Source organism: Pungitius pungitius, chromosome 11, assembly GCF_949316345.1.
Source record: "Pungitius pungitius chromosome 11, fPunPun2.1, whole genome shotgun sequence".
Taxonomy (NCBI): Eukaryota; Metazoa; Chordata; class Actinopteri; order Perciformes; family Gasterosteidae; genus Pungitius; species Pungitius pungitius.
This window is the reverse complement of record NC_084910.1, coordinates 18,239,999-18,265,419: the sequence shown is the minus strand read 5'-3', so window position 1 is coordinate 18,265,419 and position 25,421 is coordinate 18,239,999. Positions and strand designations below refer to the sequence as shown.

Here is a 25,421-nt window from a genome sequence, read left to right as displayed (position 1 = left end):
AATACCAGATGAAGAGTGGCACAGAGGAACACGAAGAGAGCAAGATGGTGTTATTGTGCACGCTACACTCCCTCCCCCCCCACCACCACCACCACCACCCACCCGGCAATGCTTTCATGAGGTATTTGAAGATCCTTTCGTGGGACAAACACAAGTCATGAAATAGCATTAAAAAACAAGCCCGTTAACATGTACATCTCGCAGACATTAGCACCTCTGATCAGATGTTTTTTTTTCTTTCCACAATAAAACTATAGTCCTGATTCAGGTTAGTGTGGGAGAGGTTGGTTGAAGCTCTTATGTTTCCCCCGAGTCGGGATTTACATTTGCAGAGCAGTGAGTTTGCATTTACTCCCTTTCCGTCATTGATTCAGTTAGTTAGATCAGTCTGTCTCTCACACACACACACACACACACACACACACACACACACACACACACACACACACACACACACACACACACACACACACACACACACACACACACACACACACACACACACACACACACACACACACACACACACACACACACAACTTTCCCTTCTTCATATAGGGCTCTGTTATAACTTTACATCAGACACCACTTAAACAGTACGTTGATCAATTCAAGCAGCCACCTCAGAGGTGCACACCGTTGGCACCCGTTGTCCGGCGCCCCCTCGGTGGTCGCTGCGTGGCGGCCTCAAAGGTGGAGGCCCTCCGGTCGGCTTCTGGCTTTTTTTTTTTTGTTGTTGTTTTTTTTGGGGGGGGCTTCGCTTTCGGACGAGCGCGCCCCGTTTAGCTGCTGTCTGACGGCACCAGGTTCCCCGTGGTGTCCAGCTGCATGCATTTACACGTGCAAGCAGACACCGGGCACTCCATGTGGTCTCTGTAACGGATACGTGAGGGTCAATTAAAAAACATGGACACGAGTAAGAAAAATGACTTAACGGTAGGTAGTAGAGGTTGGTATATTGTGGAGAAACGAAGACAGAATGTCGTTGCAGGGCAAGAGAACCTTCTGTTGACTAGAAGCCCCCAAAGAGGCTTTTGGGGAGAGACATTATTTTGGCTAATGCAAAAAATATTTGCACTAGCACTGATGGGTACAGACTTTCTTCCGTCGTGGTTATCTTTGGTCCAAATTTAAAAAAAAAATCTAACTGACGACAAGGTGCGAGAACCAGGGATCCACGCGTCCCGTCGAGAGCGCCCCACCTGAACCAGCTGAGCATGTGGCCGGCGTGGCCGCCGTGTCGACAGTTGTGACACCAGGTGAACCAGTTGTTGAACTGAGCCAGTTTGTTCTCCCTGGTCAAGTCCACCTTCTCGTCGGACTTCCCCGTTCCTGTCAAAAGGATTCCTCGAAAGTCAATACAAGCCATTCATTTAATAAACGCAAACGTAGGTGTGAGCACAGCAATAAAAACATTTGAAGAAAAAAAAAAACTGGATAAGCCACTGAACCTCCAGGTGCAGCTGCCTCTGAGGATCAAAGTCCGCAGAAATGCTCGGTCATAAACACTTGCACCAATATGAGCACATCTGCCCCGCAAACCCCCACCCATGCAGGCCAGCTTACCTGGGCAATTGGAGACCGGTGTGCCCATGTTCATGAGGCAGAGGGCACAGCGGGGCAGCGGTTTCCTGCAGCCGGGGCAGCTGGTGACTTTGGACTTGGTGGGCGAGCCGCTGACCCCGTACTGGCTGAAGCCGCGGCCCTGGTGCGGCATCGCCGAGCAGCTGTAGGAGATGGACTTGCCGCAGAAGTTGCAGCTCACAAACACCTGTCGCACAGAAGTCGCAGCTCACACACACAGACACACAGACACACACACACACCTGTCGAGGGAACGCTTGACAGCTGTCTGATTTTAACCCCTGAGGGGACGGCGAGATACGAGCGAGATAACAGAGATATTCCTAATTTGCTTAACTGTGAAAATTGGAATGTCAGTTTGGGCGTTGCCGAGGTGTGCCGGATGTACTTAGGTACAGTGTGCGTCGTATCGGAGGAAACTAGGAGGATCGCTCGCTAGAACACAGATTTTCATGACACGATTTGGAGAGCAGCAGAGCTGTGGGTGTTGCTTGGCACAAATTACCTGCGCTGTAATAAACCGCACAAGCATCACACTATCTAAGGCTGTAAACAAACTAGACAGTGAGCTCGCCAGTGCCTGATCGCATGGGAGTCGCAATGATCAAATGTGAAAATGTATGGCTAGAGTGTACAATCGCTTTCATTCAAGAGCGACAAACGGCCCATAAAAGCAGAAAATCCATCCAGTGTCAATTGTCAGGTGAATAGCTGATAATCCAGGAGTGAAGAGGTATGTGAGAGCTGAAGAGATCTTTGGGAGGCATGTACTAGTACTACCTTATGTACACACTGTGGAGTATATTGAGAGGAGATCCTAATTGAATGTTAAACCAACCAAGTAAAGCGTGCCATGATACGACCTGTCACACCATCGAAATGCATGCTGGGCACAACCCTAACCCTAAAACAATGAGCACATCTTCCCCCGGATGTCCGTTACCTGGGCCAGGGGTTTGGAGCTGGGGTCCAGTTTGCCTCGGTGGATGTCGAACTCGGCCCGTTTGTGCCAGAACCTCCAAGCATCCAACAGGTTGCGGTAGTTTTCGATCCAGCATTGGACTCGAGGGTCTTTCAACACGTCACTCGGGGAACCCTGTTGGAATTTTGTCATTTCGTAGTGTACGCATTGCGCTGGGAAGCATGTCGGGTCACAGGACCCGGGAAGCATGTCGGGTCACAGGACCGGGCAGCGTCTCACATCGTCCCGCCGGTGCAATGTGTACATGTTTTTGTAAATGTGTGTGAAGTACAAACATCTACCGCACAAGTAGTGGGCGACTTGTACCCTGCATTCAGTAGCAGGTTAGGACAGGGGGAAAAAATGATTTTAAATAAGTTATTAGACCCGTTCCGTTGCTTTGACTTTCTTCCTAGAAACGAGAGCTTGAGAGCAGGCGACTCTTGCTCGCTTCAGGTTGTTATTAGAGTGGAAAACTAGGTTAAGAAAACAGCTGTGACCTTTAAGAAACAAAGAAAGCTTTTTAGCATGTGCTTTTGGGCACTTCTGCGGCGTGATCAAACTGACCGTTGCCTTGTGGTCAACTGAGGTTTTAAAAATATAAATGAAACCAATTTAAAAAATAAATAGTTTTAACATTGTATGAAGCCAGAGAACTATTTGGCAGAAATTGAATCACACACCCAAACATTAAAAAGTTGTTTGGCTTCATTTTTATATTTAACGTGACCCCACGTCATCCTCAATCATTCGGATTGTAACTTTGAATCGCCCGAAATGCTTTCTCAAGGAGCCAAGAGGCTCGCCACGGGACCTATAATCGAGGTCAAATGAAACAAAAATAAAAAAACTAAACATTAACTAAGCCGTGACTACGTTTCGGTACCTTCAGCATGCAGAAACTGGCAGTCTGGACGTCCCCCGTGAGGTCCACGTAGCTCTCCATGAGGTCCACGCCATCTTTAGTCAAACCTGTGAGCAGGATGCCCTCCAGGTTGCCCACCTCCTTCATCTCATTGGTCAGTTTGTCGATGTACCGAGGAAGCTGCAGCCACACACCACAGAGAGATTTACAAATACATCACAAATCAAAAAAGGAACGCAACATCAAAGCAAACCAAGTAGGAAATGTTGTTAAAGGATGTGACGCGTGCATAACGATGGTCTGACTTCCTGTTGTCACCTGTGAGTCGCTGAGAAACATGCAGGCAAAGGCGACGCGGTCCCGCACGGCAACACTGCTCTCAAGCTGAAATACAGACAAAGAAATGTCAACTTCTCCTCGTCGTTTCAAAATGAATCATTTTCGCTTCACGCTATTTGCTGGATGAAAAGCTTTAATCTACGTTTGCACTCAGTACACAGCGTTTGTCTCCGTATTTGGCACCAATTACCCTTTTGCCTGTAACGTTAAAATCGGGAACGCGGTTCCGCAGGAAACTATTTTACACCTTATCGATTCAAAAAGCCGAGAGAGCCTCCTTCTTTTCCTCGTGTCCGCATTAGAGCCACGAGGGTTCGCTGAGAGGAAGAGATTCACTACCAGCACGCCGTCGTAGGCTCCGGGCTCGCTGGTGAGGAAGGCAAACATGACGCAGAGGTAGGGGTTCTTCAGCTGCAGCCTCAGGGAGCTGCACATCTCCCTCCACAGGGAGGACTTCTCCTCGGTGTAGCCCGACAGCGCCATGGCAACCACATTCAGGTTCAGGTCACCTGGGAAGAAGGAGCCAGACACGCCGGGGGTAATTAACTATGTGGATAGCCTTTAATCTGAATGCAGCCCTGTGGTGGGACAAAAAAAGAAAAAATGTTGGAACTTCTAACGAAGGAACGTGTTAATGATTTAGCTTTTTGCCACGATGGAAAATAAGTTGAGACATAGGGATGAATTCAACAAGTCATTTGTTTTATGGTTCGCTCATATCGTAAACAACTTGATGCTGCGTCCTTGATCAGGGAGAGGAATTAAAACAAAAGGGCTTTCATTTATATTAACGTAAATCCCTAATCTTTCCAGGGGTGCGGAGGGCCATGCATTGCTTAATATAGAAAACGGTCAATGATTTAATCAAGTAATTTGACTACGCATATCCGTTTTCATGAGTGCACAGTAAACGAGGAACTACAGACGGCAGCCAGTAAGCGTAGCATAAAGGGTTTAAAAATTAACTTCAAAGAATATCTAAAGTACATTTTAACAAATTGGCTTTTGTAAACAAAAAAGATATAAATTAGTGAGCATTAGAGGTGGTGGTAGTTTTTTTGAATAAAAACTGTTTTAGCTCTAAGATAAGATCAGCATCTCGTGGCTGTAGCTTCATATTTCGTAGTCACTCATGAAACTCGACGGTCACCTTGCTCGATCGCTTTGAGGCGCCCGATGTGCAGCACAGCTGCTGCTGCTGCTCGAGAACAAACCCTGTTCAGACGCCTCTGCTGACACACCGTATCTAATGAAGTGGCCCGTCAGTCATGTTCTGAAAATTAGTGGAAAACATTTGACCTGCATTCGTGGAATTTTCCAAAGTGACGACATACGTGAACAACAGAGTTCTCTCCGTATTGCTGTTAATCCTCGGGGTGTGAAAGGCTCTGCAGGACGAGTGTTGTGTGGAAAACAAGCATCTCCTGCTGTTACATTTTTTAAATTCCTAAAGAGTTTAACTTAATTTGTTGAGAAACTGAAGGAAAACAGACGCTGAGGCATAAACTATGTTTACCAAGCCCAGCTTTATGGGCAACTACTTCCGAGCCGTTTTTAAACACAATCTGGACCTGAAAACATTTATAAAATGTTGCTTAAATAGTTCCCTGTTAAAGCAGCATGACGTTACAGAAGCACAATAATGCAGAGGCAGATCACTCTTTACTACAAATCAATAGGATCTCACTAAGAGAAAGTTGGTTATGTTATCATTTTTTAATTGGCCGGATTGATTTAAAGCCTCCTCTATTTTGAACAACTATATGATATAATTATATGTCAACAGACAAATTTCAGCATCCTTGGGCGAAGAGAGGGAGATATTTTATGGACCAACTACCAGAGGCATCTGTGGACATCGCAGCTAAAGAATTAAACCATAATATTTAAGATCTTCAGTAGAAATTGTGATGGAGATTTTTCTTGGATTGAACCACGAAAATAATCTACGACTTAAACATAAACAATAATCACACAGTTCAATGCGTTTGGTCGGAAACACGATTCCTTCCGGTCAAACCGTGACTTTAAGGACATACTTGGTTCCCCCCCCTCTCTCTCTCTCTCCCACTTCTTCCACCCACTCACCCTTCTCGGCGGTGGCCCCCTTGTTGAGGATCTGGATGGCCCGGCGGATGTCCAGGTTGAACAAAGCCACGGCGGCCGCTCGCTCCCACTCGCGCTCGTGCTCCAGCGATCGCAGGAACACCTCCACGTCGATGTCGGGTCCCTTGCTGATCCAGCCGCAGAGCCGCAGGGCGAGGCAGCGCTCCTCGCTGTGGTACCGGGGAACATCGGTCTGCCGGTCTGAACCGCTCCAGCACCTGCGGCTCTCTGTTGTACCTAAGGGGGGGGGGGGGCATAAGCGGTGCATTCAAACCAGGTAGCACTTTGTTAGCACTTAAATTGGGACCTACTTAAAGCACTTTGCCTTTTCTTCATTCTTGTGGTTGTATGTCTGTACCCTTTTGCTTGTCGGTGTGTCGCTGGACTTACCCGAGCTGGTCTTCACAATGTTCTTGATACCGGAGTGGACCAGCGACTGTTTGTTCCCCTGAAGCTTCAGCTCCAGGTCCTCTGCACACAGCTTCATATGTGATGCTTTTATAGGAATTGTCACGGATGTTGCGTTTCAAACAGCATGCTTATCGCGCAGAGAAAGTGAAGGTGCTTGAGAACCAGGATTAAGACCAAACTTTATCACAGTACTCAAACTCAAACTGGACTAAAGCAGAGGAAAAGTTAATGGCTTTTCCAAAACATTGATCAGACATTTTTGTCAAAATAATCCCATCAAAAAAAGGATATAAAACAGATCGTACCACAGACACTTGAGCTGCGAGTCGTTGCCCCCCGCCAGCAGGTGGTTCCTCCACACCTGGGCGGTATCGTGGCCGTACCTGGACTGAGCCCTCTGCCTCATCTTCGTGGCGATGTCTTTCTCGATGGCGCCCTGCACTCCCTCTGCTCCGTCCTCCGCGCAGTCGTACAGGTGTCTGCCGCACGCCCACATGAGCGAGGTGGTGGAGCTCCAGGCGAGCGAGATGCGCTCGAACACGGTGAAGTCGGTCATGACCCGGTTGGCCGCCGACACCACCACCATGCGGTTCTGAGAGGACGGGTGCCAGGCAAAGCTGCCGATCTGGCTTTCACACGGCTGCACGCTGCGCTCGATGATGGTGGGCTCCGTCTCGTCGCCGATGGGCGTGGGCGTGTGTTGCATGTCGTACAGGCGGATGATGTTGCTGTCGCGTGTCAGCGTGGCCAGCAGGCCGTTACGAGTTGGACACCAAGCCACCTGAAACGACGAAGGAAATGAGCATGTTGTTAACAGGCAACTTTCTGTTTGTCTGTTTTAAATCTGCTGTTTAATGTTTCTACAACATCCCCGAAAGCGTTTTTATTCATTTTTTTCATCCCAACTTTAACCGGACAGAGCATGAACGTTTTTCTCATCTCCTTGGGAACAAACGCACCTTAGTGAGCGGCTTTGGCTGCTCGTTGAGCGTGAGCACGGGCTTCTCAAACTTCCTCAGATCCCAGATGGCCACCTGACCCTCAAAAAAAGAGGCCACGCGGTCATGGAAGTGTGGGTCCACCGTCACGCCTTGGATGGCCTTAGTGTTGACGAATGTTTTCTGGCTCGTGTTTCTCAGGTCGAAAATTGCGAGGTTGCGGTGCATGCCGGCCAACAGCAGCTTTGGGTCACGGAGCAGCCAGCAGAGGGACAGGCAAGCATCGTTTTGGCCCAACTCGTACAGCGGCTTGGTCACCACGGTGCTCGAGTCCAATTCCACGGCCGAAAAGCGGCTCTTCTCGGAGGCCACGCTGGCCTCTGGGGAAAACTTGCTGCTGATGTCCCATATGAGGACGGAGAAGTCTGCTCTGTGCTTGTCCAAGCCGGCAGCCAGCAGGTTGCTGTCCACCGGGTTCCACGCTAAAGTGTTGCATTGCCGGGCGTGCTTGGGCACAAACTCTTTCCCCACCAGGTCTTTATACGTGGAGTTGTGGCTCTGACCCAGGCTGGTGAGCACCACCCTGCCGTTAGCTTGGCCCACAGCGAGCAAACACTCTGGCTCATGCTTCGGGTACCAGGCCACACATTTCATGTAAGGGGTGTCCGAGTTAATGGCCAATAAAGTGGCAGCAGTTTCCTCGGAGAGCGGGAGAGTGCCGGGTTTGGTTTCTGAGCTCCCCACGGGTCCGATGCGATACAGTCCCAGCTCAGAGTCACAGATAACATAGCGGTCCGGGTGGTGAGGAGACCACAGGATGTCTGGCTTGGAGCCACTCATGATGCAGAAGAAGCTACAAGGATCTCAACAAAATCTGCCTTCTCCAACCTGGAATATGGACAGATGAGCAAAGAAAGCAGCACATGAATAAATACTCGTGATAGTGACGAAAATATATAAATATAGCTTGACCAAAACACAAGACTGACAAATAACACAAACATGTAACATGTTTTTAACTTGAGTGTGTAACTCATATTGACGTTAGCTAAACTATTGTTGAAATATGTAAGCATTACTGCTTGTAATTGCAAAGCAAAAATGTTAGCAACCTAATTCTAACGAGCTAGTTTGAAAAGTGTTGGTTTGAGATTAAAAAAAGAACCACGTGCGGTAAAATATGCAGCTTGTTTACTGTGTGACAAAGCTAAAACTAAAGTCCAAAGTTTGTTGACATGCTAATTCCACTAAGCTAATGCTAACGAGTGAAGGACAAGCTAGCAGAAAACCCGTTTAGCTAGCGCGGCCTTCGCTAACAGTTAAAAATATGTTACACAATGTTACGGTATTAATGATTATGTTGTTACTTACAAACGTGAAGATAGTTTAAACGAGTGAGGGAATAACAATGTGGTGTGCACATGTCGATCAGGGACACTCCAAGCGCCTCTTAATGTTGTGTGTTACACCAAAACACGTCCGTGGGGTTACGAACTTTATATACCAAAGTTCCGGTCAGGTTCTGTTGTGCGCGCCGTTTACCACCAGAGGGCGCCGGTACAAAGTGTGTGGAAATCGATGCAAATAATTCATATTAGAGCGTCTAAATCATTTTGATGGTCGTTTTGGACGCACAGCCTCCAAAACCCAACTCCCCAAAAGCCAAAGCAAAGATTGTATTAGTCCTCCAAATTTAAATTCCAAAACGTCTGTTACTGAGACTCCCTGGGGTGGAAAAACACCCCAATGCTTCTGTAATATGCTTAACGTTACATATTGTGTTTGTACTAATGCCAGATTTGGTCACTTATGTGCACTGTGTTAACATTTTAATGAATTTAGACCAATAACATCGCATGGTATTCATGTTAATTTAATAGATTGACACTCTTCTTGGTGGCATTTTATGAAGCACATTATCAGCATCATATATCACATCACATTCATTCACAATTTTTTCTTTCTTCTCTGACTTAGTGTCCACAGGGCTGAAGCGTGTTTGGGTGAAAGAGGAGAGAGGGGCCCTCAAGGAAGTCCAGTAAGTTTCTCACAGAAGCCAATCTTTCCCATAATTATAGGATACTAGTAACGATTGTTAATTCCAGGTGACCGAGGCTTCAGAGGGACAGCCGCTCTAAAGGGAACGAGGGGGAGTCAGCACACAAACAAACAGACCTTCTTTATTTCTGATGCAGCAGATCTTAAGTGGGTCAATGATTTTTAAGGGGGAGCTGGGTTTGAACGTCCCAACCCAGAACTGAAGGTCTCCAGGTTCCAATTTATCAAGAAAGTCCAATTTTATGACCTTTTCACCTTTGACGGGGGTCGTCCAGGTTGTCGTGGAAACCAGGAGGTCGACTTCCGGGGCATGCGCTTCATTTTCTGCACGTACAATGGAATCTTAACAGAATAAGCGGGTCTGATCTTTGGTGTTTTAGGGGGAGGGAGGAGACTGTGGCACTGCGGGGGGGGGGGTGACACTGTAGCTCGTTAATAACCTCTTGGCCAATTGGCAGGGACCCGAGGGACCACCAGGCCAGAGAGGAACAAAAGGAGAACAGGTGCACCACAGCCTGATATATTTAGATGAATGTTAACCATTAGGAGTCTTGGTTTGCTCATATTCAACCCTAAAAACAGTTCAACGGCAATTTCTCTCGTTTAAATAATGTATTTTATTATTTGCCTCATTTATTCCTCATTTGCTGACTTAAAATGAAGATTGTAGAAAATCTTTAAGATAAAGAATGATTGTCTCTTGGTTTCTTGGTGGTAGCTATTTGTTATTATTTTTGTGTAGTGTTTTTAAAATGAATCTAATTTTACACAACAAATCTATTCATTCTGTTTCATCAAAACGAGTTTTTCTCAGACTCGGATCCAGAAAAATACTTCACATGATGCCTAAACGTACATTTTCAGACAACTTGTGACGCACAAAAATAATTGTGTCATTGCAGGAGAACATCTGGATGGATTTCATGTTGATATTGATTAAATCTTTGAGCGTATTCAGCCGCGGGGGGGCGGGGGGGTTCCTGATCTCTTCCTCCACGCTCCCGAACACACAGATTACTGCCTGCTGTTGATTTGGAGACGCAGACATCAGACGGCCTGCTCTCGCCCACGATTGGGAAGGTGGAAGTGGAATTTGTCTCCTTTTCATCTCTGCACTAATGGAATGTGAATATTGGATTAAAGGGTAATCCTGATACTGATGTGGCCATCCAACGCAGTGAGCAGAAGAATAATATCTCCCTTCCTCCCCTGGTGCTGCTGGCACAGTGTCATTACAACCCTGTTATTTTGTGAGGCCGGGCCTGAGAATCAACACCACGAAAGCACCCCGGCGTTGGTTTTAGGGAGACTTCAGTGGCGGGTTTTGACCTGCGGCTTGGGAAAATCATGGGGTAACAGCTGTAGATTAAAGCAAAGGGAACGTTGCATTGTGTGTGGTTTTTTCTCCTTTCATTGCAGGGTGAAATAAGACGACAAGGAGACATGGGATCTTCTTTTCTGCACTGATTGGCTGGATTAAAGGGGTGTATTTCAAGAACAAAACCCCACGACGTGCGGCTCCAAAATATCACCAAGAAACAGGGAGACGGGCTCTGTGCAAAGTTAAGAAAGTACACATGAAAAAACACACTGTGCCTTGTTTGTTTAACGTGGACACAAACTTCTTGAGGCAATGCGTGCTTTCGCAGTTAAGGTGGACGTCATGAGCGAGGTGAATGAATGAATGAGTACGGGGACTATTTGTCCTCTGGACTGATGAAATGTGATACAAAACGTTTGGTGGTTTTGTGCTGAAAGGCAGCTATTTACTTACTTAACATTTATAATTTCGCTGGTAACCGTGTTATAGACAGACAGAGAGGCGCGCGTCTGTGAGTAACCGTGACAACGGAGGCGCCGCAGTCACTAGGCGAGCTCATAGAGACTCAGAATCCACACCTCAAACTAACGATAGAGAGAGATGTCTGTTGAACAGGGTTCGTACACATTTTGACCAACTCATTTCCATGACTTTTCCATGACTTCAAACTAAATTTCCATGACCAAATTACATCGATCACGTCATCTCCCTCAAATCTGCCTACATGTGTTCTGAAGGGACTGTTCTGTGAAACAGTCACTCGAAACCGGTTGGTATTTGGTTGTTTCATTGATGGATTCTGGTGCTAATCAGGACATTTTAGTGTATTTGACATATTCCCAAATATGCAGTGACTGCCCTCTGCTGGGGGAGCAGCCTTTACACTGTAAGAAAAGTCCGTAAATATAAGGTACAATGTACCGTGTTAATGTGAAGGAATTTTCCGTTATATTTTTTTACAGTAGTTTTAACCGTATTTTTAAAGGACGCATTGCATTGTGGGAGCGTGAAGCGCCGCGCGCGCTAACATCTCAATGACGAAGCGGTTATCAACGGACGTTTACCGGAGTTGGGAAAACCTTATTGCACTTCTGTGGTATAAACTATATTTCTTTTAACTAAAAATATAGTATTATGTATATATAGTTCTGTATCGTTTTAATTAGAAAGTTGTCCAGCCTGTCTTTAATGTTAGCTACCTTACCGGGATAAGCAGAATGTAACCTTCTATTCGGGGGCTGAGCTTTTAGTGCAGTTTCTGAGCCCCCGTTGTTCTCTCGGTTCAGAGGATAATGAACGGAAATAGCAGGTATTGTGAAGGCGGTTTCCTCAGTCTCCACACACCGCTATCAGGCTAATGCCCAGCTGAATGCCGCTCTGAAACGTTCTTCACTCCGTGAGAATTAGAAGCTAGCTAACCAGCGAACACCTGTTAGCAAGACAAGGGACTAGCTAAAGCTAAAGCCCCTAATGATAGCTTAGCCATTAGCCCTCGGTTTTGGCTAGTTGGGCCGGCTAAAGATAGTTAACGCCGGTGACGCCGGTTAACGAGTGCCGTCATGTTGGCTTGTAATGTCTGTGAGTTTAGATGCTTCTCATTGACAGAATACCTGAAGCACTGCAGATCACACAGACATCTTAATAATGTGCTTTTATCATGTGGCCATAAAGATTGTGGAAGAAGCTTTTCCTCATATAACTGCCTTGCTGTTCACATGTCACGAACACACCCAGACACAGATTTCAGAAAAACTTGGAACCGGAGTGTGTCTGTGCAGTTGAAGTGTTTCTTCAATTTTTGCAGCAGACAATGTGCAGATGTTAAACGGCTTGTGTCTCACTTGAGTGACCACATACAAGAGGGTCTGACTGTAGCTTGTCCCTTTAATGGATGTTCTAAGACATTTAATGTAAAAACATCGTTTTCATCTCATCTGTCCAGATATCACAGAGGGTGGAGTGTCACCCAGATAGCACCTGTTCATCTGTGTGAACCTGCAGAACAGTATTTTCCAGGTGAGAGTGCACATGTTGCAGAGAATGAAGGAATTGATGTGAGTAATGCAGACAAAAGTAATGATGTTGAAGTAGACCAAAGTAAGGCTGCTGAGAATGATAAAGTGCAAGATGCCTACACAGAAAATCTAGCTCGGTTTTACTTGGGTTTGCAGGCAAAGTATTTAGTCCCAGCCTCCACAATTACAGAGATAGCAAATGAGATGAAAACTCTCCAGGATATTCAACAGGAGTATACAATGGATGTGCTAGCTCAAGAACTTGAACAGTATGGTGTTCCAACAGAAACATTAACATGTCTGGGGAAGAGTGTATATGAGCGGAGCCCTATGCATGAGGCCTTGCATGCAAGTGGTCCTTTAACTACACACCATCGAAGGCTGCAGTATTACAAGACACACTTTAACTATGTTCAGCCTGTTGAAGTGACACTTGGCTACAATGATAGAGGTCAGAGGAGATACTATCATTACATTCCATTACTGGATAGTCTCAGAGCAATGTTGAAAAAGGGAAGTGAAACTCAGCAGAGTTTTAACCCTATTCATGTTGAAGATGGTACACTTTGTGATTTCACTGATGGGCATGCCATTGGATCTAATTCAATGTTTGTCACAGACCCAGATTCTTTAAAGGTGATGCTATTTCAAGACGCTTTCGAGGTGGCTAATCCTCTTGGATCTGCCAAGCAAAAGCACAAAGTTTTAGCTGTGTACTTCACTCTTGGAAATTTCGATCCTCACATCAGATCAACTGTTGATCAAATCCAGTTGGTACTGCTCTGTACAGAGAAAGACTGTAAATATTTTGGAGTGGATAAAGTTTTTGGTGAGCTTGTGTCAGACTTGTGTGAGCTGGAGGAAAAGGGCATATCTTTTGAGGATAAGATATACAGAGGTACTGTTGCATGCATAATGGGAGATAATCTGGGCTCCCACATGATTGGTGGGTTTACAGAAAATTTTAGTTTTGCTCAGTATTTCTGTAGATACTGTCTAGTCACAAAAGATGAGTTTCTGTCTAACCCGCTCACAGTTTTCACTCATAGAGATCCTGCTGATTATAATGAGTCTGTGCAGTTTTTGGAGAGTCACCCTGAAGTGACCATGCATAAGGGCATTAAAGGCAACAGTGTTTTCAACAAACTCTCACATTTTCACGTGTGTCAGCCTGGGCTGCCGCCATGTTTAGCACATGACTTGTTCGAGGGTGTTGTGGACTATGACCTGGCGATGTGTTTGCAGTGCTTAATTAAAGAAAAGTGGTTCTGTTACAAGTCACTAAATGACAGACTCAAATTATTTCCAGGAGAAAGCAGCAACAAGCCAAATGCAATTCCAAACAAAGGAAAAAGGCTTGGAGGCCATGCAGCCCAAAACAGGTGGCTATTGCGGTTCCTGCCTATTTTGGTACATGACAGAATTGAAGATGCTGACAATGCTGTCTGGCAGCTGGTACTTCTTCTGAGGGAGTTAGTTGAATTTGTCTGTGCACCTAGCCTCTCAGAGTCTCAGATTGCTTACATGAAGGTACTGACTGAAGAGTATGTGGAAATGAGGCAAGAGTTATTCCCACATTCAAATCTGAGACCAAAACACCACTATCTTCTTCATTATGCAGACTTGAGTCTACAGTTTGGTCCACTCATACATACTTGGACCATGCGCTTTGAAAGTAAGCATAGCTATTTCAAAAGATGTATCAGGTCAAGTCGAAACTTCAGAAATGTCACTAAGTCACTCGCTGATAGACATCAGCTGTTTCAGGCTTATCAGAGTCAGGGCAGTTTTTTCAGCCCCCAGGTTCAGGTGTCAAACTCCACTAGCTTTTATCCTGAGCTCTATGATGGTGGCATAAGGGCAGCAGTTTCAGACTTTGGACTTAACTCATCTAACTCCGTTGTTACAGATAAAGTGCAAGTTAAAGGCACTTCATATGCAAATGGTATGCTTGTCGTACAGAGATATACCAAAAGACAACTGCAGTTGGGGGAAATAGCAAGCATTGTTATCAAAAGTGAAACAACTGTCCTGCTTTTGGTGCGGGGGAAAACTGCCAGCTGGGTACCTGAGCTTGGCGTCTATGAAATTGACAAAAATAGTTCCAATAAGCTTATTTGTGAAGATCTTGACAAGCTTAATGACTATGCTCCACTTTCTTTTTACCACAGAGGTGCAAGGTTACTCATCCCACTCAAGCATATGCCACTATGGAGCTTGTGAAAGAATTAGTTCAGAAAGCTATACCATCGCTCAATAATCATGTAATAGACTCACTCATGGCAAGACTGGAGGAGATTGGAGTAAACAATGTAGATGACCTTAACTTTGTCAAGACGGAGGATGTCGATGGAATTCTGCCACCCATTCAGCAGAGACGACTAATTCAAGCTTTCACTGCAGGTACGTTTTTACATTTATTAACCAAATATTTATGTATGTCCTATAATCCACAGGTTACCATTTTTACAGACGTAGACTTTTTGTCCATTAGCATCACAATTGTATGTAAAATTTGTATCAGTGTTCTGCTGCCCTCTTAAAAAAATGAAAATGTAGTTGGGTAAAACATACAGCTCGTGACATGCATTTATTCATACCATACCAAAATTGTTATAGCTTAAATCTGTGTAAATGTAACATCTATGTTGTTGTATGTTATCGATAGAGTCACCAGCTGTACTTGGCTTGGCTTCGACATCTCTGCAACACAATGTCCATCCGCCCCAAACTCTACCTCCGACAACTGGTCCCATGGAGGATTCTCCATCCCGGGAGACATATGATGTCCCATGGCACAAAATGCCCCCAAAACTCATGCTTGCCTTAAGTGAAAAGAAAAGGCCGATGCCTAAAGAGAGAAGAGAGCTGGTTCGGATAGTCATTGACGATGTACTCAGTAAAGTGCGTGGCAGGCCTGGAAGAGCAAAGCTGCGGGAGATTGCCAAGAAGATTGTAGGACAACATCCCTGCTCTTTTCAAGACAGAGAGCTCAATGGAAGTAAAGTCATTGGAACAGGATATGATGCTCTGTTCATACAGCTAGAAAACAGACTGGAAAATATTAGAAGGCCATTTACCTTCAGCTCAACTAAGAAGGCAGCAGAGGGTGAAGACGCAGAAAGGAAAAAGTCTACCCTCTCTGATCGTTATGGGTGTGTGGAGTGGCAGCCTGCTGTTGAGGATGTAGCAGAACTAGAGTCTAAACAAGATGACTTGAAAAGTGCCTTCAAAACCCATCATCTTCAGGAGTTGTGTGTTCGCAAATTGATGACTGAAACATATTCCATCCAGCGTGCAACAATAAACAAAGGAAGCACTGTAAAAACAGTACAGGAAGAGTGGCCCTTCCTTTTTGAAGCTGTTCACCTGTTTGACCACACATGTACCCTCATTGGCTTACGAGTGCAAACAAAGCTGGCAGAGGAAATGTCCATGAAGGGAAAGAGCATCAAAGACTACCTAGACTCAAATGGGATGAAGATGCCACCAGGTGAAGATCCAGTACAACTGATCTCAGGCATTGCAAAGTTCTTCAAAGAAAAGCCCGATCTCCTTTTCTACCAAAGTGAGGTAGGTGTATACTTTTTATTATGTTGTTTTTGTTTTGCAGATATACATTGGAAACATAGTTCATGACGTTTGTGTTTCTTTGATATTTCATTTTCCAACAACAGGAGTCAAATGCTGCTGGACTGAGCATCCCAAGCACACCTTGCATCCTTATCATGGGTATGTAGTCTGTATAATATTTAGGCACGCATGTTATGGATTTCACTTAATCTTTACTGTTAACTCTAACTCTTTACTTTTTTCAACTCTTTACTCTCTGTGCAAAGCGCCAGTCAATTTAAGCTACATGGTTAAAATACTTCATCCAGTGTAAATGTGGTGGAGTAAAAGTCCTGATAAATATTAGTGTAGGAGGAGGAGGGTCTATTAGTTACTGTCGGATCCGGTTTAATAGTTGCTGTAGAATGAGGAGGGTTTGTTGAACAAAGGCGACACCACTTGTAAAAATAATAATGTAAGCTAGCCAGATCTAAATAATTATGTTTTCAGTGGGTTTCTGAAGTGAATGTGCCTTGTTATTTTTTTTGTTTATATTTTTAATCTTCTAATATCTAAATATATCTGTTTTAAGGTGATCAACGATTCAAGATCGCTGTCGATCAGGAAGTGGTCAATGACCATATCAACTCCGTCATTGTGGCCCTGAGCTACGCTTTCTCATTGTTTTATGTATTAAACATAAAATACCCAAAGGAGATGTCAATCACCCTGGAATTCATACAAAGGTAAGCAACTCTTTTTTTTTCTTCTTTTTTTTAATGTTATGTATAGAGCATATTGTGTTGCTATTGGACATTGTAAATACACGGTTATATGTTTACAAATTAGGGCTGCATAATTAATTAAATTTTAATTACAATCATGATTTTGGCTTCCCATAATCAAATTCACGTGATCGAGCAATATTTTAAATGATTTAATCGGTGCATAGAATGCTCTGTATCAGTTTTTTTCTTCTTCCTCCAAAGCTCCATAAAACCACTCTGATCACATACCTCCATGAGCCAATCAGTTGTTCCCTGCACCCTAACCTCTAACCACATCCTTTTTAAAGCGTCAGAGCGCAACGCAGACATTTAAGTTGCACTGTAATCCTAGTTGCTATTTCGTCCGGTAGATACCGGGCACAGGTGCTCTGTTGGCACCGGATTTTAAAATGCGCCGTTAATGTGAACAGAAAATTTCATTGCCTGTATCTTTTCACGGAAAACACGCAGGTTTAGAAAGCGGTCGCACAACAGCTGAAAAGGTGTACTCCTTCACGTTAATTTATTCTAGTAGTTGTCCTGTTATGGAACAATATTCAAATTGGATTTACAAGGATTTTTCCATCTCAACTTGATCTGCGTGTTACTCTGTCGGTTTCATGCATTTCATTACGTGTGTTGCTTAAAACAAAATCCATTTCTTTAAGAGTTTTCCTGGGAATAAATCCTGAGCGAGGGTCAAAGGCCGAGAAGAAGGGGACCAAACACCAGCACATTCCTCCAAGACTGCTGAAGTTCCTGTTTGAACTAAACAACTTTGAGAATCCATGGATGGCAAATTGAGCTGTTTTGCCATGTATTTGGAAATGTTGCTTCGCACATAGTTTTGGTGAATTTTCGTTCGATGCATTGTTTGTCTGTTATGTGTTTAAAGCTATACAAATTCTCAGATCTCATGATGATCTAGGCCATCCCCGGAATGCACTTTATGAATAATAGTTTTAATGTTAAATTGGTTTTATTCTGTTTGTTGCTGTTTTAAAGCAACAAGTCTTATCCAAATATGCATATTGCAAACCAAATATGCATATTGTTGCATATTGTTAAAATAATTTGTAAAAAACTTGTCATTTAAAAATGTAGCCATTGAATGCACTTTTATACATATCCTTCATGGCATAAAAAATAAACATGTTGAATTTATATATATGTTGTGATTGTATTTGATCATGTTGCTGTATTCGATGTTTAGTTATTTTAACTCATTACATGACCTTGGTCTTGTGATGGATACCATTTGTCATTGTATTTTAGCATTAGAGTGGAATACCAGAAAATGTAGGCTGCCTATTCAGAATTTTATGTTTCAGATTTAAAGAAACTGCCCATAGAAATGGTACAGATTTTTCTGTGGTGAAGACATTTCAAATGCTACTGAGGGTATACTATAAATATACGGAATTATCCATTTTAGGATAAACAGAAGTGTCTGTGAATAAACAGAATATACTGTAAATATACAGAATAATCCGTTCTAGGATAAACAGAAGTGTCTGTGAATAAACAGAATATACTGTAAATATACGGAATAATCCGTTCTAGGATAAACAGAAGTGTCTGTGAATAAACAGAATATACTGTAAATATACGGAATAATCCGTTCTAGGATAAACAGAAGTGTCTGTGAATAAACAGAATATACTGTAAATATACGGAATAATCCGTTCTAGGATTAACAGAAGTGTCTGTGATATTAACGGATAAATTCCTGGTAATTTTCTGCCAGGACTTTATCCGTTTTTTTACGGATTTTTTTTTTACAGTGTACTCTTTTAATTTATCCTGTGAAAGGCTTATGCTTAGCGGCGTTATTTTGCCCTGTGGTTTAGTTACTTGAGAATCGTATAATGTGCTACTCTAGTGTACACTGTATGCACACCAGTGTGATTCAGCCTGTTCATTTAAACAGAAAAACTCTTAAACGTCCCTTTATTTTAATGCTCTCATCAACGTGGAAAAGTGGATTGGCTTGCTTCATTCAAATGTTTTATTTTACTGAAAAAAACACATTGCCAAACAGTGTGGTACAAAATAAAATGATAAAGTGCACGTTTCAGATAAACAAGGACTCAGCCTATAGTGCAGTTAATAGGCGAGGCGAGTTTTTTTTTCACTTCCATCGGAGTTCCTTTACCCCAAAGGGTTGCGTTTGTTCCACATTAATGAAACAGGAGCTAGAGTAATATAAACAATATTTTTAAAACAGTAGGAAAAATATACATTTAATAATTTGACATTCAAACTCCCATCAATTTGCGTCCTAACCTTACATGCAGGCATCATTTGTAAAAGACAAGAAAAGAAGACATGATGATGTATCCGGGCTCCTTCGACGGATTGGGATCCCTCCCCTGGAACAAGCCGACGTAGACAACCGTGTTGGATTCCAACGGGCTCATGTTCAGCTGAGAGGGGGGGGGGGGGGCAGGAACAAGCAGAAATCCACAAAACCATCGATGCTCTTTGTATCTACAACCACGCGCCAACGAGCGAGCGAGACGGCTCGTGGCGTTACGAATCAAGCTGCTACCTGCTCAGTGACGTCCGTCCTCCAGGGGTCCACCTGCAGTCCGTCGCACCAGCCCCCCCGTCCGTAAAGCCACGTGCCGTGTTCGTTGGGCACCGCGCCCTCTCGCACCCGCAGGGTGCAGCCCAGAGGCGTCCCTGAGGGGGGGGGGCGACACCACATTGAAAAAAAAAAACCCCATATTCAGAATATTCAGAGCTGTTTTACATGTGAGGATTTCTTTAAACCTTTTACGTCCTCGTCAACTAATTATCTTTTGGGGGTTTAGGACTGGCCGAGGACCGTGATTGTCATGATTAAACGTGGGATGATGCCTTTCCAAAAAACTCCATTTCTGGTTTTTACTTATATACTTAAATAGTTTAATTTCTATATATAACGCTTGACTCAACTCAAAAAACCAAACACCTAAAATGACCAAACTCCATCTGCTGAGGAGGAACGCCGTGATTAAACCGCAGCTCCTGACCCATGAAAACGGAGATGGATCCGCGGCGTGCGTCCCTCACCTGCGGAGTCGAACGCGAGGGTGTTGTTGAACACGCCGTTGATCAGGAAGTGGTGGGACGTGACGCAAAACTCCCCGCAGTGGTTGTCGTCGTAGCCGTGGGCCGTGATGACGGCGTACAGCTCCACCTGAGCGCAGGCACGCAGCTTTTACATCCTCCTCTCGGGTCATTCGTGCGCTTTTGATTTGTTTCTGTACCTTTTTGGCGGATGGCGGGACGGACACTTTGGCCGGCCGGTGCCTCTTGTTGTATTTCTGGTCGAAGGTTCCCCCGCCGTACAGCGGCATCGCCGTGAAGGGGCGGAGCGTCTCTGCTTCAGAATCTGTCAAAGTTATGAGAAAAAACATTTATGTCCGTTTTCGGGTTACAATTTATCCAGAAAACGTGTCAGTAAATAATAGATTTACATTTTTCGAGATGTGTGCGGTGAAAAACAGAATTTGCACAAGAATCACTTCATAAAACTGGAAAAAAATGTTCCTTTGCAACACAATCATAGTACTTTCTTTTTTTTAATGAGTATTTCCAGGAACTAAAAGTATTCCTCATCTCCGCTTTGTATCATCTTCCAATAACTACTCCTTCCTGACACTATTTCCTACTTATAGTCTGATATAAATAGACTTGTGAGGCACTCTGTCGTTATGGCTATATTGGAATTTCTTTAAAGTTCATATAGGACCATTTGTCATTTGTGTTATACAATAACTTGCATCGTGAATATCGGATGTAGCATCCGCCTGAAGCTTTCTGCACCCGGCGGCACGGCTCCACCGCAAACGTCATGACGTCATGACGTTTTTCGAATGGGGGGGGGGGGGCTATGGGGTTTCTGCACCTGTCCGATGGCTGAGGCTGAACCGCAGGTTGAGGGAGACCATCCAGGGCATGGCCCAGGGGGGGGTCTTCATGGTCAGGGTGCATCTGCTGCTGTCCAGCAGGGGGATCAGAGGGGACACGTCCGTCAGCCAGCGCCCGGTGCCTCTGCCCGAAATCAGACCAAAATCAGCGTGGAGTCGTTGTTCAATGTTCAGCACGACGTAATAACGGGAATATTTTGAGGTGCAATGCGATCTGTTCCAGTGGCGTTGTCTCTAAATACTCATGGTAGACTGTGACAAAACAAAACAACAATTCATACAAAACTCAGATCAGATTCAAACCTTGAATTCAGATGGATTTGTGTTTATCTGAATTTTCTGAAAGACCCACTGACAGTCATTTTATTAATAGTGTATATCATAAAAGCCCATGAAAACAAAATATGAAAAACGAATATTAGTTATTTTGATCATCATTCTTGCGGCTTCTTTGCCATCGGCGTGCTTCACGTCACCTGCGGAAGGCGGTGATCCATCGGCCCAGCTCGGTGTTGCAGTACGGGCCCAGAGGGTCGCAGCACACGAGCAGCTGCACCGTGTGATCCCAGTGGGCGCAGGACGAGTCCCTCCGGCCGGGACACGACAGGGACGCGTCCAGCTGGAGCGTGTCAAAGTCCGACAGGGCTGCAGAGAGACGCGACGCACCGAGGGTTCAGCCTCACTCAAACGCTCGTTGTCACGGTGACGCTCTAATTGTTGGGCTGGGGCCCTTTTGTGCGGGCTGGAACGGACGCTTCAACTGCACAGAACTTTCTTTGCACATTTGTGGCGTTAAACACAAGCTCGTCTAGAATAGCACTGTGTAAAATAATCAAGCTCCTGAAAGAAAGTTCAACCAAATTGAGTTGCTCTAATCTTCTATCATTTATCTCAAGCTAAAAAAATAATAATAAATGATGATAATCCTGGACTGCTTTCTTTTTGAGGAAGGAAAAAAACACAATGCGCAAAATCTGCTCGCCTCCCAGATGTCGCTCATGAAGTTACCTATCGGCAGGTGGACTGTGGCCACCGCTCCCTTCTCTCCATGCATTTGCACTTTGTCAAAAACAGAAACGACCTTTGCAGGACTTTGAAGTTTGGTCTGCAGATCTGCGTGGAAATCAAACCTTGGATAAAAAAAAAGAGAACAAACTCAGAGGGACATGACAGGTTGACCTATGCATCGAAATGAACCCCTTTTTGTCAGAATCAGTCTTGTCTTTTTTTGGCAAAGGAGACGCTAATGGCCGTAGGACAAACACAGCGTGTGTCTTTAGATTTGCCAGGAAACATGCCTCTATTACTTCTGGTTAGTTAATGAGTAAATGGATAAAAAACGAGCGCGCGTCGTCACCACTGCGCCTGCCAGTTGACGAAGCTGAACGAGGGGTAAATAAACCAGCCCATCTCAGCCAGCGCCCCCTGGTGGTCAATCCCGATGAAGAAAGTTGGGGACGGGGTGATCTGGAAGGACGCAAACACCGGCTGCCCGCGCCTAGGAAACAGGAAACGAGGAAGCATCACACCCCAGTGAGATGAGATGGGAGAAGACTTAAAACGTCAGAGAACATGGTGTAAAAATAAACCCATTCGTTCTCGAAATGAACACTTTACGGTGCTCAGGTCGACCCACGCGCAAGGACGTTAATGGGCGAAGTGAGGAAGCTTTTACTCCCTCGGCTCGGCCGGTCTTACTCGAGCGCCTGAGCCACGGAAGCCTCCGGGTGCACCATGGCGGCGAGGATGTTCAGAGTGACGTCGCAGTCGTCCCCGACGCAGTTCATGTCCTGGATGGGGCGACCTGGGAGAGCGTAGACGAGGACACCGGAGGCGTTGGACCGGGCCATGCTCTGCACCTGGAGGACCGGGGTGTTCGGCGAAAAAGGTGGTACATGGCGGTCAATGCTTCTCGTTGTTTGGGTCGATTAAATTGATTTGCAGGTTTGGTTTTTTTTTTTTTAAATGCAGATTCTTATTGCCACGAGTCGATGGAGAGCTCCTCCAATTGGTTGTTTTGTCCTAAATCCAAAGATGTTCCTACACCGATGAATGGAATCTATTCTCCGACTAGTTACAGGTACAGTTCACACGTGCCGAATGAGTGCAAAATTCCCGCGTGTTGTACGTGACTTCTGACCTTGGTGAAGAAAGAGCAGTTGCCCTCGGACACCCAGGCCAGAGCCCCCGCCACCGAGGGGGACGGTTCACACCCGTCGCCGGCCCCCACCAGCCGGTACGACGCCGGCTCGGGGCGCGCCGCGAGCCAGTCGTACCGGGCGTTTAGTCTCTTGGCGATGATGGGCATTTTCCAGCCTGTGAGGGTGAGGGAGAGCAATACGTCGTTCATGCAGTTTATAGTCACGACGCTCCTGTGAGACCGACTTTGTGGTACAATGTTTTCACAGAAAAACACATTTGCCTCAGACTTGTATTTAACCCACAGCATTAAAAACAATGTTAGGAAATGAGGTACACAAGTCCTTGGTTAATTGCATGGGAATACATTTAAATATGAAGTAAAGTAGAAGTAATGTCCTTGTGAATTGAATCAGGGCTGGGCGGTATGGAGGAAATCTAATACTCAGTTGAGCATCAATCCTTTTTGACCAAATAGATATTGATATTCTAGGCTTGAGTATTGATGCTTTCACAAAACGTTTACACAGTTAGATTTTTGATGAATAATGTTCAGTGATGTGGACATAAAAACAATATATGGAGTCCACAGTCCATGTTATTTTGATGCAGCCTTTAAAAACAGAAAAAGACAACATTCCATGTCACCTCTTAATCTTACTCATTCTAACCGGACAAAAGACGCATCATGGCGGCACAAAGCTCACCCTCGGATTTGAAGACGACCTGGGAGAAGACACTGCCGCGCCAGTAGTAGAGCACGTTGGGGATCCAGTTGCCCAAAGCGAAGACCGGCACCGGGGAGAAGTGCAGTCTGGACAGAACCTCCTTATTCCTGGAGGGAACAAGTGTTTTTAGGGGGCCGTGCTTGAACATCAATGAGTCCACTGTTGATACTAAGGCATTACTTTAATTGGTTATAGAATACTTAATACTCTGGATGTGAGTCTTTTTTTTCTGCAGGGTGAGCACTTTTTCCATTTGATTCTTTTGAGTACATCTCATAAGACCTGACGTTTTAAAAGACAGATTTGGTGCTTTTATTTAAGTAAAAGATCTGAGCACTTCTTTCGCCAATGATACTTCTTGTATACTAAGACGAAAAGCACAAAGTATTCAGACATTTTATTACAAATAAAACCCTTGCATTCAAACTGTCGCTTCACATAAAAGTATATAGACATATTATTGGCAAAATGTACTCAAATTGAATGTTATGCAGCTGAATCTCTGAAGAAGTATTTTCATGCTGCAGCTTATAGGGTTGCGCTCATGCTAAATACTTATATAGTGCTGCATGTTTGTATGTACACAAATGTATAGAATGTGTCAAAAGGACTGTGAGCTCTAGAGGTGAAAACAAAAACAAACAAAAAAATCAAGAAATCTGTCAGATGTGGTGTAACTGTATATCAAGTGAAGCACTCAAGTTTATTGAATGCACTTCGTAACGTTGCACCCGTAGAGATGCCTCGCGACCACCTGGCCGCCAACCAGCGGTCCCCCGTCCGGGGTCACCTGAGCACGGCGACCCGCTGCAGCTGCTCCCTCATCCACAGCGCGTCGCTGACCGCCGAGTCGTCCAGGGACAGGAACAGCACCTGGGTGCTGTTGGGCAGCTCCTCCACCAGGCTGATCAGGGACGACTCCGAGCTCCACATGCACTCCAGGAAGGCCGACTTGTTGGAGAAGGCGTGTACGATGAGAGGTCCCGGCCGCGCGCCGCCGCCGCCGCCGCCGCCGGGCTGGTAGGAGAACTCCCCGTCCAGAGTCGGGACGCTGAACGCGGCGGCGAGGTCCCCCGGCTGCGGCCCGTCCGGGGAGGGGGTCGTGCTGGGCCTCGAGGTGAGCTCGTTGTCTCGGGAGTCGCACGCAGAACCGTATTCGATCAGTTTCGGTTTCGCCGCGCCTTCTCTCACGCGAGCTGTCAAAACAACGGCGAGGAGCCACAGCAGCGAGGGCTCTGAACGCAACGAGCGCATGGTTCCTGCCCCGTTGCGGGTGACCGTGAACTCACCACAAACAGCCGAGCATGTCTTTTACAAAGTTTATCTGAATACAAAAGGGCGGAGTGCGGTTAAACTCTCACAAATCGCGCTTTGGTGCACTTCCCCAACTCCATTTGGAGACCTTTGAGTTGGGGGCGGAGCGAGCTGCTGTCTACGGTGGCCCATGAGGGTCAAAGCTGCGGCTAATGGCTCCCGGACGGGATTTTCATTGGTTGACAGCTAATGGGAAAAGATGGCGTATTTTTTTTTTTAGGAAGTTTGCCTCGCACTGGTTACCCCGACAACAGGCCCGTGGCAACCGCGTGGGATACGTTCACGTTCTGAAAGAGACAGAAAAGAATCAGTACCAGTGACGGCTGGTCCATAAGAGGGCAACGTTTTTGTCGCGGCCCCACCATGAGAGACAGAAAAAAAATATGGCTGTATCAAAAATACATCT

The 25,421-nt window shown here is 45.2% G+C and overlaps 3 protein-coding genes across 6 annotated transcripts; 1 reads left to right on the top strand and 2 right to left on the bottom strand.

The window, feature by feature from the left end:
- Window positions 1-710: 710 nt before the first annotated feature.
- On the bottom strand, window positions 711-8,676 carry mios (missing oocyte, meiosis regulator, homolog (Drosophila)). 2 transcript variants are annotated; one of them, XM_037452806.2, is made up of 12 exons: window positions 8,576-8,676; window positions 7,226-8,092; window positions 6,558-7,047; window positions 6,246-6,344; window positions 5,838-6,092; window positions 4,089-4,258; window positions 3,729-3,794; window positions 3,432-3,590; window positions 2,528-2,680; window positions 1,567-1,771; window positions 1,203-1,332; window positions 711-873 (listed from the first exon to the last, which is right to left on the bottom strand). In XM_037452806.2, the coding sequence occupies exons 2-12, from the start codon at window positions 8,042-8,044 to the stop codon at window positions 783-785; spliced, it is 2,637 nt and encodes an 878-aa protein (XP_037308703.1). In that variant the 5' UTR covers window positions 8,045-8,092; window positions 8,576-8,676; the 3' UTR covers window positions 711-782. The 2 variants fall into 2 exon arrangements, with proteins under 2 accessions (XP_037308703.1, XP_062421682.1); XM_062565698.1 differs by lacking the exon at window positions 711-873 and having other exon boundaries at window positions 880-1,332.
- Window positions 8,677-11,574: 2,898 nt separating this feature from the next.
- Window positions 11,575-17,847, top strand: LOC134132903 (uncharacterized). Of its 3 annotated transcripts, XR_009957105.1 has the most exons (6): window positions 11,575-11,679; window positions 12,526-12,599; window positions 16,082-16,171; window positions 16,276-16,330; window positions 16,743-16,896; window positions 17,586-17,847. XR_009957105.1 is itself a non-coding variant. In XM_062565764.1 (5 exons), exons 2-5 carry the CDS (start codon window positions 16,082-16,084, stop codon window positions 17,719-17,721), a joined length of 435 nt encoding a protein of 144 aa, XP_062421748.1. In that variant the 5' UTR covers window positions 12,512-12,599; the 3' UTR covers window positions 17,722-17,847. The 3 variants fall into 3 exon arrangements, 2 of the variants coding, with proteins under 2 accessions (XP_062421748.1, XP_062421747.1); XM_062565764.1 differs by lacking the exon at window positions 11,575-11,679 and having other exon boundaries at window positions 12,512-12,599; XM_062565763.1 differs by lacking the exons at window positions 11,575-11,679; window positions 12,526-12,599 and having other exon boundaries at window positions 15,623-16,171.
- A 1,055-nt stretch (window positions 17,848-18,902) lies between these two features.
- Window positions 18,903-25,126, bottom strand: si:dkey-256h2.1 (uncharacterized protein LOC337520 homolog). The gene is made up of 12 exons (XM_037452826.2): window positions 24,492-25,126; window positions 23,681-23,808; window positions 22,975-23,150; window positions 22,533-22,693; window positions 22,192-22,332; window positions 21,843-21,964; window positions 21,311-21,479; window positions 20,813-20,958; window positions 20,172-20,296; window positions 19,975-20,101; window positions 19,469-19,602; window positions 18,903-19,343 (listed from the first exon to the last, which is right to left on the bottom strand). The coding sequence occupies exons 1-12, from the start codon at window positions 24,953-24,955 to the stop codon at window positions 19,218-19,220; spliced, it is 2,019 nt and encodes a 672-aa protein (XP_037308723.2). The 5' UTR covers window positions 24,956-25,126; the 3' UTR covers window positions 18,903-19,217.
- Window positions 25,127-25,421: the final 295 nt, after the last annotated feature.